Source organism: Ovis aries, chromosome 3 (assembly GCF_016772045.2).
Source record: "Ovis aries strain OAR_USU_Benz2616 breed Rambouillet chromosome 3, ARS-UI_Ramb_v3.0, whole genome shotgun sequence".
Lineage (NCBI taxonomy): Eukaryota > Metazoa > Chordata > Mammalia > Artiodactyla > Bovidae > Ovis > Ovis aries.
The window spans coordinates 171,267,538-171,279,958 of record NC_056056.1 but is presented as its reverse complement, the minus strand read 5'-3'; the positions used below and the strand labels follow the sequence as shown (position 1 = coordinate 171,279,958).

The window sequence follows — 12,421 nt, the reverse complement described above, 5'->3', positions numbered from 1 at the left end:
TGCTTTTGCTTCGGATATTGGCTCCCTGGTGGTCATTGGGAGATTTCGCGACTTGGGCATAACACTCGTCCTCTGTTGTCCCCTTCTTCTCCTGCCCTCAATCTTTCCCAGCATCAGGGTCTTTTCCAATTAGTTGGCTCTTTGCCTCAAGTGGCCAAAGTATTGGGTGCTCACCCTAAATATGTCCAAATCAGTGACCCACCACCAAGGGCCTATCAAGCCTTCCCTAAAGGGCTCTGCCCCACCCTGGAGGAAAGAGAAACAAGCCTCACAGATAAACACCCAAGAAATATCAAGAAAACTCAACAAATATCAGGAGCCTTCATGGATCTTACAGGATCAACATACTAAATAAGCAAATCATATCATTTGTTAGAAGGTAACATTCGAACAAAGGAGATAAGGACGAAAGCCTGTGATAATCTGGAGGTAGAGCATTCTGATAGACGACAGCCAGTGCAAAGGAAGATGTGTGCCTTCCTTCCTTAAAGGAAGATGTGTGCCTAACATGCTCAAGATCCAGGCAGGAGGCCAAGGAGGCTGGAGGAAAATGGAGGGAATGAGGGTAAGGAAGAACTGGAGGCTTCTTTGAGGGCAGAGATGAGCTAGACAGTTAAGTTGCTGTGCAGGCTCAGTCTGCGACCCCATAGACTGCAGCCTGCCAGGCTCCTCTGTCCATGGGATTTTCCAGGCAAAAATACTGGAGTGGGCTGCCATTTCCTTCTTCAGGGGATCTTCCCAACCCAGGGATCGAACCCTCGTCTCCTGTGTCTCCTGCATTGGTAGGTGACTTCTTTACCACCTAAGGTCTAGGCCAACCAGATAAATTTGGAATTAATCCCATCTTGTCCTTGCCCTTCTAATCTTGCCCTTGCCCTGGCCTCAAAGACTTAGGTTTTCTAGGAGGGGCAGAGGTAATCCAGTGCTCTAGCCACTCCTGTAGGCACAAAGAGCAAACATCCTAAAGGCCCCAGGCACACTTAGGCAAGCAATCACGTGCTTGTAGGCTGAAGGCTCCAGGCAACAAGAGAACAATCTTGTACCTTTTTCTTCTATAATTCTGCTTTCTCCTGGAAGTTTTCTTTCCTTGCTAAATTTAAAATTTCTTCCTTGGAACGTCTATGATTTGAGCATCTCACAACAGGTTGGTCCTGTCAGCTATTTCCCCTTTTCTGCACATCTAATATCTCACCTGGACGTGGTAGTAATCACTACCATATCAGACTCTTGTGCTCATATGCTCAGTTGCTCAGTCATGTCTGACTCTTTGCAATGCCATGGACTGTAGCCCGCCAGGCTCCTTTGTCTATGGGATTTCCAGGCAAGAATACTGGAGTGGGCGGCCACTTCCTTCTCCAGGGGATCTGCCCAACCCAGGGATTGAACCCATGTCTCCTGCATCTCCTGCATTGGCAGGTGAATTCTTTACCACTGATCCACCCGGGGAGCCCTCAGAAACCCCTACAAAGACTCAAATGCTGCCTCTGATCATCTACCCAAGTGAAAGTGAGAGTGAAGTCGCTCAGTCGTGTCCACCTCTTTGTGACCCCATGGACTGTAGCCTGCACCAGGCTCCTCCGTCCATGGGATTTTCTAGGCAAGAGTACTGGAGTGGGTTGCCATTTCCTTCTCCAGGTAATCTTCCCGAACCAGGGGTCGAACTCAGGTCTCTCGCATTGTAGACAGACAATTCTTTACCATCTGAGCCACCAGGGAAGTCCAATCACCTACCCAATTCATACCGAATACTATCTGCCCCAGCTTCCCTGATAGCTCAGTTGTAAAGAATCCACCTGCAATACACAAAACCCTGGTTCGATTCCTGGGTCAGGAAGATCCGCTGGAGAAGGGATAGGCTACCCACTCCAGTATTTTTGGGCTTCTCTTGTGGCTCAGCTGGTAAAGAATCTGCCTGCAGTGCAGGAGACCTGGGTTCGATCCTGGGATTGGGAAGACTCCCTGGAGAAGAGAGGCTACCCACTCCAGTATTCTGGCCTGGAGAATTCCATGGACTGTATAGTCCATGGGGTCACAAAGATTTAGAAACGACTAAGCGACTTTCACTTTTATTATCTGCCCCGACCTTCAAACTGGTGACAAACAAAGCTACTACTTTCTCAATAAAAAGCATTACAGGAGAGAACTCTTTCTTTTTACACCAGTCTAAAAGGATCTATCCCACTTCAGAATCAAGAAAAGCGAGACAATGAAAACAGAGACTATCGAGGAGAAACCAAGCTGAGGTTTCTGCAGGGGCAGCAGGCCTGATGGGAAAGTCATCTTGCGTCGGCAAACCCACTGTTCTCCAGACTGGCTTCTGTGCATCCTTCTGTGCTTGCTTCCTTGCAGCTTTAAACTCTAGTCCCCACCTGCTCCACCTTCATTTCCCCTTCGTTGCCTACTAAAAAGACTATATAGGGCATTGCTGCAAGAGGAAGAGGCCCTGCAATTTCTGTAATCTCTACAATCCCTACAATAATTAAGCAGTAACCCTAGGTCTCACCAATTTTCTAAACCCCTCAACAATCAGTACAGATCCAGAGGGGTAAGACAGGATGGATACACCACTAGGATAAGGATGGATCTTTCTGACGTTTAAGGAATGCCATTAACACGGACAAGGCACAGAGCTGGGAGCCACAGGAAATCCAGACATGTGTCCTGGGCACTGATAAAGTGACTCTCAATAAAGGTAGAGGCCAAACTTCCCCTGTGGTCCAGTGGTTCAGACTGTGACTTCTAATTTTGGGGCACGAGTCAATCCCTGGTGAGGGAATTAAGATCCCAGCAGTGTGCCCCCACCCCCCAAAATAAGTAGAGGCAAAAACTCATGAAAAATGAAACTGTATGGCAACAACACCTGAGATGTCACCAATCATTGACAATCTGAAGACCAAGGGATCTTGGGCAGCTCCATACAAAAGAACTGAGAGCCGCTCTCAAAGACCCAAGGGTAGCACGATGGTGCTTCTGGCATAGAGATTAATCTGGGTGTGAGTTCTGCTTCCAATTTCCCAGCTGTGACATCAGTGTCACACTGATGGTATTTCAACATCTGCTCAAACTTAGTTTTCTCGCAAGAAAGAGGAGCCAGACAGCCGCTTCTCGAGGATTTTGGGAAGAGGAAGTGAAATCCAGGAGCTGCTTTAGCATAGGGCTTCCCTGGTAGCTCAGACGGTAAAGATTCTACCTGGGAGATGCAGGTTCCATTCCTGGGTCAGGAATATCCTCTGGAGAAGGGAATGGCAACCCACTCCAGTATTCTTGCCTGGAGAATCCCATGGACAGAGGAGCCAGGCGGGCTAAAGTCTGTAGGGTCACAAAGAGTCGGACGCGACTTGGGCGACTACCTCTTACACACTCAGCAAGTGCCATCTATCAGGACCCACTCTGGTCTCAACACCGCCCAAGAGGCGTTTGCCCGGTACCCAGTCTGCTAGTTCTGTCTATCCTGAGCCTCTCAGGATGCCACTCTGTTCAGTGTCGGGGTAAAATCGGAACTGCTCAGCTCCCACGCCCCGTCTCCCAGTCCATCCCGGGACCACCGGGGGCACCCTCTTCTATACGTGGGTACCCGATCTTCCGGCAGGACGCCCAGTGGGGTCTGAACACGTCCCCTGCTCATCAGCAGCGCTTCCCGCGCGGTGCCCCGCGTCCAGCCTCACTCCGCCGGCTCCTCACCTGATGTAGGGGAGAAAGGGGTTGACGTGCCCGGAAAGCACGGCGACCACGTAGGAGATGATGAAGGCAGCGGACGACCAGGTCACCAGCAGGAAGGGGACGAAGGCCATTCCCCGGAGAAAGCACAGCATCGCGCCGCCACCGCCGGGAGGGCGCTGCGCTCTACGGGGCCGGGCCGCGGGGCTGGCGGCCGGGCTGCTCCGCGCCGCCGGGAGGCGGGGGCGGCGCACGTGCGGTGAACAGCCGCGGGCGGCCGGGCTGAGCCGAGGCTCCGCGACGGCGGGGCTCCGGAGGGCGGGGAGGCGCGGAGAGCGGAGCGAGGCAGCTGGCGGCGAGGCGGCGGCCGGGGGTGGGTGGGGCGCGGGCGGCCCGGGCTTGTTGCGAAACCAGTGAAGTCACAAAGCGGCGGCCCTCGCCGACTTGCCCGGCGCGCGGCGACCTCCCCGCGGACGCGACGCCGGGGCTGCGGGGGACCCGGCTCCTTTCGCTTTTGGTTCGGCCTCCCGGCGCGGGACGCGGCGGGGATGCCCGCGCAGGCGGTCCCAGTCTACCCGCGCCGTCCTGCCCCTTGCGCAACTCCGGAGAAAAGGATCGACTCTTCCCCGCCCCTCCTTCTCCCCTCGGGGTTTCCGGGGTACCGGGGCTCGAACCCCGACGGCTTCCTCTGCGTGGTCCCGCCGCCCGCGCGTCGCCAAGGAGAGCGTGACCGCCGCGTGGTGACATCTACCGCGTCCCGCCCGGCTGCACGGCTCCGGGCAGAACGGTTGGGTGGCGTTCTCCAGGCCATGGGACATGGATGTGGCACCCACGTGGGTGCCGTCCACCTGGAAACCCGGGGCGTGTGGGGGCTGGGGGTTGCGGGAGAGAGGGTGGGGGGGCCGGACTGAGCTCTGGCAGAGCCTGTGACGCCCACAGTTCTGCTTCCCTCGTCCCTCCCACCCCCAGGCGGGCTTTTCTTTCCTAGAAATTAAGTTTCTGTTTCTCTCACGGATCAGGGTTAGCCCAGGCTTGGAGCTATGTCGTAAGACTGGTAAATAGTGACTTGGTACATTTCAAACCCTGCGAAAGGGATTTGTGCTCCGGAGGCACTTGCAAGCACGGTGATTTTGAGATACGGCTCAGGAATTCCGAGCCCAAGGTATGTGACGTCACGGGGTCACTGGTAACCAAACGTGGGTTCCTTTAAGCCACATAAACATTTCTTGAGTGTCACACTTTGCTAGGGGACAAGATACAAAGATTTAAATAGTTTCATGGGGTTTAGGCGACTGACATATCAAAATAAAATACATTGTATGGAATATCAAACAAATATAATCTTTTTAAAACAATGATATGCATAGAGTTGAGAACTTTTCCCTGACAGTTATTACAGTTTTTAAACGATTGCTCTTCACACAAAGAAAGGGGAGACTAACATTTGTAATTCAAGGAGAGGGCAGAAGAAAATACATAGATTGCGAACTACCTGGTTTTCTGGAACTGGAAAAGCATGCAAGAGGAACTCCATGGTAATCCAGTGGTTAGAACTACACTCTTCCACTGCAGAAGTCACTGGGTTCAATCCCTGGTGGGGGAATTGAGATTTCACGTGCAGTGTGTGTGCTTAGTCCTTCAGTCATCTCTCTTTTCAGCCCTTTGGACTGTAGCCCGTCAGACTCCTCTCCATGGAATTTTCCAGGCAAAACTACTGGAGGAGGTTGTCGTTTCCTCTTCCTGGGATCTTCCTCAGGGATCGAATCTACCTCTCTTGCATTGGCAGGCGATTCTTTACCACTGTGCCACCTGGGAAGCAGAACTACCAAATAAATAAATGAGCCGTTAAAATACAGACAGACAAGAAAACACACTACTGTAAGGTGGACAATGGAGAGGTGAGAAAAGAGGCTGCAGCACCTGAACCCTACTAAGAAACTTATTTGTCTGGTTTTGGTTTTGGTAGTGAGGGGAGTTGGAGTAGGCGATGGCACCCCACTCCAGTACTCTTGCCTGGAAAATCCCATGGACAGAGGAGCCTGGTGGACTGCAGTCCACGGGGTCACGAAGAGTTGGACACGACTGAGCGACTTCACTTTCACTTTTCACTTTCATGCATTGGAGAAAGAAATGGCAACCCACTCCAGTGTTCTTGCCTGGAGAATCCCAGGCACGGGGGAGCCTGGTGGGCTGCCGTCTATGGGGTCGCACAGAGTTGGACACGACTGACACGACTTAGCAGCAGCAGCAGCAGCAGCAGTGAGGGGAGTAGGAATATGGACAGACTTGTATTTCAGGAGATCATTGAGGCTGTGGGAGGAGTGACCACAAATCCAATAAAGCAGAAGCTTCTAATTAAACTTCTTTTTAAGAAAATATTACAAAAGCTGGCATCCTTAGTGACCCGTTGTAGGTCTCTACTTAGGTTTCTCTGTTCTGAAAACCCACTCTCTTCCCTGGCCTTCCTTCCCTTCCCTGTCACCTCCTGTTTCTCTTCTACTCTGCAAACATGCTGTGCTGTGCTGTGCTTAGTTGCTCAGTTATGTCCGACTCTTTTCAGCCCCATGGACTGTAACCCACCATGCTTCTCTGTCCGTGGGGCTTCTCGAGGCAAGAATACTGGAGTGGGTCGTCATGTCTTCCTCCAAGGGATCTTCCCAACCCAGGGATCAAGGGATCTTCCCAACCCAGGGGGCGAACCCAGGTCTCCCACATTGCAGATGGATTCTTAACTGTCTGAGCTACCAGGGAAGCCCAATCTACAACTGATCTGATTTTAAAAACCCTCCCTGAGGCAGGGGAATTATGACATCAAATGGAATTCACCTGATCATTTTATCTCTCCGTTCCTTAAGTCCCTTAAACAATCAATTGGCTAATCACTTTTTGTTTGTTTGTTTGTTTTTATTAAACTTTTTACTTTGGAGTATAGCTGATTAACAGTGTTGTGATAGTTTCAGGTGGACAGCAAAGGGACTCAACCATATATATGCATCTATCCATTCTCCCGCAAACTACCCTTCCATCCAGCAGAGTTCCCTGTGCTACACAGTAGGTCCTTGTTGGTTATCCCTTTTAAATATAGCAGTGTGTACATGTCCATCCCAGACTCCCTAACCATCCCTTTCCCCCGGCTAACCACTTTTAATCCAAACATACAGGAGTTGTCTGACTATAAAGGTATTAAGAATTTTGTTGCTTAACAGAAGTATGTACACATGTATATATTTAAAATGGATTCATAAGTATAACTGTATGCGTATACATATGGTGTCTACCAGTCCTAAGGAACCCAGGGCTGCTTTCCCTTCCAAAAGCTTTTGATGCCATAAATCTTATGACACCCACTCCTTAGAATGGTAAAGTTTATATGATAAGAAATGCAAAAATACTGAAAAACATCCTTACTGGTGAAGGAAACCAGAATATGTCACCCCCAAATATGTCTCTTTAACATATTGGTTTGAGCTGAATCCGATTAAGAAGGAGCAAAAGCAGAAAAAGTTCTCTCTACCCTCTTCCTTTCTGTTTTAACCCTTCTCTTCTGCTCTCAGTTGTGTCCGACTCCTTGTGACCCTGTGGACTAGCCCGCCATGCTCCTCTCTCCATGGGATTTTTCAGGCAAGAATACTGGCGTGGGCTGCCGTTTCCTACTCTGGGGGATCTTTCTGACGTAGGGATCAAACCTGCATCCGTTGCATCTCCTCCATTGGCAGGCAGATTCTTTATCACTGTGCCACCTCGGAAGCCCCTTTCTGTCTAAAGGCAGAATATAAGTTTCCTTTGTTGAAGAGAGTTCTAGTTTCTTAGCCCAGAGATGACACCAGAGGAATCTGCAAACAAGCCTCACCCCACTCACTTCCCCCAATATGATACATTTCCACAGTTTCCTGCCCTTGGAAGCCTACAAACATGTTCCTTTGTCCTGTCATTTCTGTACAAACTTATTGTTTCTTTGTTAAGATGCTGTATACACCCAAGTCCTAGCTCTCCCTTCGTTACTCATATTTGAGTTTCTCCCACGCACTTATGAGATGTATATATCAATAAACTTCTTATTATCTACCTTTAAGATGTATAATAAATGTTTTGCTTCTCCCCTGGATTTGATTCTTTCTGTCAAAGGAAGTCATTCTGTCTCAAAGTAAGGATCTCAGTGGGCTGTCCTTTTGAGGATGAAGTCATTCTTCCTTGATGACCATCATTTACTGACAGGCAGTGTTATTCTGATCTAAACAAACCTCATATCAAGGCTCAAGTATCATCCTCTTTGTATGGATGAGGAAACTAAAATTCAAGGCCATTAAGTTATTGAATAGAAGTGCAGAATTTGAATTCAGGTTTATCTGACTCAAAACACTGTAACCCTAACCATTGTGAGGAACTGCCTCACCATTCTAATTCCCCAAACTCCAGAATTACAGAAGGAAACCCTTAAGATATACACAGTTATCTTATTTTTAAACTTTTGTATGGATATACTTATGCATTTTGAAAAACTTACACAATGTATAATAACATAAACAATTGAGAAGCATTCATAATTCCCTGGCAATAAGTCAACTTTCTCAATTTCCTAGCTTCTATTTTGTTCTTTTAAATAGGAATAGTTAAAATCAAACTGTAGTTACAAGTGTGTAGTTTGATTATTTTATGTATGAAACATCTGTTCCATGTTGTTACAGTCTTTGAGTTACCAGTTTTACTTGGTGTTTGTCCACTGAATTAATGAGCTATAGTTTATTTCATGCCCCAAATTAAATACTGGGGGCAGTGAAATAAACTATGCTCATCCAGATAGCATTTAAATGACATTCAAATGACATTCTACAAACATTTCAGGTTTCTGCTTTTCTATCCACTTTAGGTAAATTTCCATGCATGGGATTGCTCTGTCAAAGGACAATACAAACATTTTAAAAATCCATGTTAACATTCTAAATTACTTGAAACTGTAGTACCAATTTCATTGCTTTAATAACCTATTGTAGTTTCATCATATACCACCTCCATCTCTGTATTTTTTTTAACATTTCTTTATTTGGCTGCAGCAGATCATAGCTGTGGCATGAGGGATCCAGTTCCCTGACCAGGGATCAAACCCAGGCCCCCTGTGTTGGGAACATAGAGTCTTAGCCACTGGACCACCTGGGACATCCTGGGGGCTGGTTATTTCTTGCTCACCCTTTCTTTGGTCCCACAACCCTGGTCTCTAATGCTTAAATTCCTTACTTAGAAGGTAGTTGAAAGCCTAAAATTTCAGTGGCACTTACTCAGGGTAGATGCCCCTGACCAAATACAGTCCCAGAGCTGGGCCCACACCTCTGGATTTCTATTCTTTTTGGAGGTCTTGTCCCAGTAACTCCTTATTCTTTGGTTAAATCTGATGCTTTTAAGATGGTTTTATATTTCCTCAGATTTTTCAGTTGTCTGAATTTCCGAGTCCAGTGTTTTTATAAGCAGCAGTTGAGGCATTGCATTAGATCCTTGTCTTTCTCTTTTTTTTCTTTCTTTGCAAAAGCAGCTTTTTAGAATTCACAGTTCAATATCTTGGTCATTTGTCATTACGCAGCTCTTTAATTATCAGAAAAGAGAGTACGAAAATTAGCATCGCTAATTCCATTTCCCTCAACATTCTTTATTTAATCTCTATGTTTTTATTCACAGGCAAGCTGGAAGCAAGATTGCTAGGAGAAATATCAATAACCTCAGATATGCGGATGACACCACCTTTATGGCAGAGAGCGAAGAAGAACTAAAGAGCCTCTTGATGAAAGTGACAGAAGAGAGTAAAAAAGTTGTCTTAAAACTCAGCATTCAGAAAACTAAGATTATGGCATCTGGTCCCATCACTTCATGGCAAATAGATGGGGAGACAGTGGAAACAGTGGCAGACTTTATTTTGGGGGGCTCCAAAATCACTGCAGATGGTGACTGCAGCCTTGAAATTCAAAGATGCTTGCTCCTTGGAAGAAAAGCTCTGACCAACCTAGAAGTGAAGTGAAGTGAAGTCTCTCAGTCGTGTCCAACTCTTTTGCGACCCCATGGACTGTAGCCTACCAGGCTCCTCCATCCATGGGATTCTCCAGGCAAGAATACTGGAGTGGGTTACCATTTCCTTCTCCAGGGGATCTTCCCGACCCAGGGAATGAAGCCAGGTCTTCCACATTGGAGGCAGATGCTTTAACCTCTGAGCCACCAGGGAAGCCAGCAGAGACATTACTTTTCCAACAAAGATCCATCTAGTCAAAGCTATGGTTTTTCCAGTGGTCATGTATGAATGTGAGAGTTGGACTGTAAAGAAAGCTGAGTGCTGAAGAATTGATGCTTTTGAACTGTGGTGTTGGAGAAGACTCCTGAGAGTCCCTTGGACAGCAAGGAAATCCAACCAGTCCATCCTAAAGGAGATCAGTCCTGGGTGTTCATTGGAAGGACTGATGCTAAAGCTAAAACTCCAGTACTTTGGCCACCTGATGCAAAGAACTGATTCATTTGAAAAGACCCTGATGCTGGGAAAGATTGAAGGCAGGAGAAGGGGATGACAGAGGATGAGATGGTTGGATGGCATCACCAACTCGACGGACATGAGTTTGAGTAAACTCTGGGAGTTGGTGATGGAGAGGGGGGCCTGGTGTGCTGCAGTCCATGGGGTCGCAAAGAGTTGGACACGACAGAGTGACTGAACTAAAGTGAACTGAACTGAACTGAAAAGCCTCAATTATTTCTCTCTTCTAAAAGCTGCAGTGTCCCCGCTCCATGAATATGGACTGAACTTACTGACTTCTGAAGATGACGGTATGGAAAGATTAATAAGGTGTCTTTACAGAGAGAAATCTTAACATGACCTTGATTAGATTATCAAAGTTAACATCACCAGTAGTAAACTGATGTTCTATATTCTACAGATTAATATGTGTGTGTGTTCATGCTCAGTCACTTAGTTTCGTGTGATTCTTTGCAACCCTTTGGACTGCTGCCAGGCTCCTTTGTCCATGGGATTTGTTTTGGCAAGAATACTGGAGTGTGTTACCATTTCCTCCTCCAATGGATCTTCCCGACCCAGGGATCTGAACCCAGGTCTCCTGCTTCTCTTGCATTGCAAGTGGATTCTTTATCTGCTGAGCCATCAGGGAAGGCCCACAGATTGATATAATAATAACATATTCTATATATTGATATAATAAGATATCCTGATGTGATGAGAAAGTGTTTCACCTCTGTGGTATTTTCCCAAAAGCCTCTTACCTCCTCCCAGCTTCATCGAATCATGAGAATACAAGACAAACCCTAATTGAAGGCCACTCTGTAAAATACCTGATTGCTACTTTGAAAAGTGTCAAAGTCATGAAAAACAAGGAAACACTGAGAAACTGTCACAGACTAGAGGAACAAAGGAAACATGATATCTAAACGTAATACGGTATCCCACATTGGATCCTGGAACAGAAAAAAGACGGTGAAAAAACTAGTGAAACCAGAATCAAGCCTATAGCTTAGCTAATATTAATGTGCCAATGTTAATTTCTTAGTTTTGATAAATGTACCATGGTGCATGTTAATATTAGGAAAAACTGGGTCAAGGGTATGTGGGAATTCTCTGTGCTATCTTTGCAACTTTTCTATAGATCTGCAGATAGTCCAAAATAATTTTTGAAGTTGCAGACTTCCCTGGTGGTACAGTGGATAAGAATCCATCTGCCAAGGCAGGGAACATGGGTTCTATGAACTACTGAACCCACACTCTAGAGCCTGTGATCCACAACTGCTGAGTCCATACGCCTTGAGCCTGTGCTCGGCAACAAAAGCCACAACAGTGAGAAGCCCTGGCAATTAGAGTAATCCGCCCTCGCTGCAATGAGAGAAGGCCTGCACGCAACAAGGTGTGTGCCAGAGCAAAGACCAGAACAACTGAAAATAAATTTTTTTCAGAGTTGCAGTAAAATATTTACCAAAATTCAATAAGACTTCATATTTAAAATATCATACTTCATTAGTCACCTTTTGACAATCATGCTACTTTTCTCAATTGTATTGTAGAAGTAGAGAATATACAGTATGCCTAGATGTTCACCTAGAATGAAGGAGTCCTCTAAAAGGAATTGGTACAAATGAATTTATTGACAAAACAGAAACAAACTCACAAATTTAGAGAATGAATTCATTGTTGCCAGGGGGGAAGGGTGGTGGGGAGGGATAGTTAGGGAGTTTGGGATGGACATGTACACATTGCTACATTTAAAATGGATAACCAACAAGGTCCTACTGTATAGCTCAGGGGATTCTGTGCAATGTCACGTGGCAGTCCAGATAGGAGGAGAGTTTGGGGAAGAATGGATACATACATCTGTATGGCTGAGTCTCTTGAAACTATCACAGCATTGTTAATCAGTGGTACTCCAATATAAAATTAAAAGTTTAAAAAAAAAAAAACAGAATAAAAGATTCCTGCTTTTTTTCTGTTGTCTGGTGTTTGTTGGGAAGAAGTTCCTTAGGCAGGAACTTTATTTCCTAGTTCTTGCGGATCGAGGTGGTGAGTCACTTCCTGGTGAAAGAGGGGGTATGCCTCTTTCACTTTCTTTGCCTTTTGGCTGGCTGGATACCAGTGCCCATGGTGACCTTGGAAGTCACTTGTATGAACAGAGACTGCCAACCTGGATCCCTGAACAGCTCTGTGAGGCAAAGAACTCCATCCAAACGCCAGTGCCCAAGCATTCAGAAACACTGGTTTGGGTCTACATAAATGAGAAACTAAAGCCTTTGAGAT

General features: G+C 46.7%; 1 protein-coding gene and 1 long non-coding RNA gene across 2 annotated transcripts in view; one reads left to right on the top strand and one right to left on the bottom strand.

The window, feature by feature from the left end:
- The window catches only part of DRAM1 (DNA damage regulated autophagy modulator 1), a 47,835-nt gene extending 43,799 nt beyond the window's left edge, over positions 1 to 4,036 (bottom strand). Inside the window, exon 1 of the mRNA XM_004006670.5 lies at positions 3,682 to 4,036. Coding sequence (XP_004006719.1) covers positions 3,682 to 3,812 — 131 coding nt within the window. The 5' untranslated portion in view covers positions 3,813 to 4,036. The remainder of the gene's footprint in view (positions 1 to 3,681) is intronic.
- Positions 4,037 to 4,545: 509 nt separating this feature from the next.
- LOC132659464 (uncharacterized) lies at positions 4,546 to 12,111 on the top strand. The gene is made up of 2 exons (XR_009599966.1): positions 4,546 to 4,819; positions 9,325 to 12,111. It is a non-coding gene; the product is annotated as an uncharacterized LOC132659464 (long non-coding RNA).
- Positions 12,112 to 12,421: the final 310 nt, after the last annotated feature.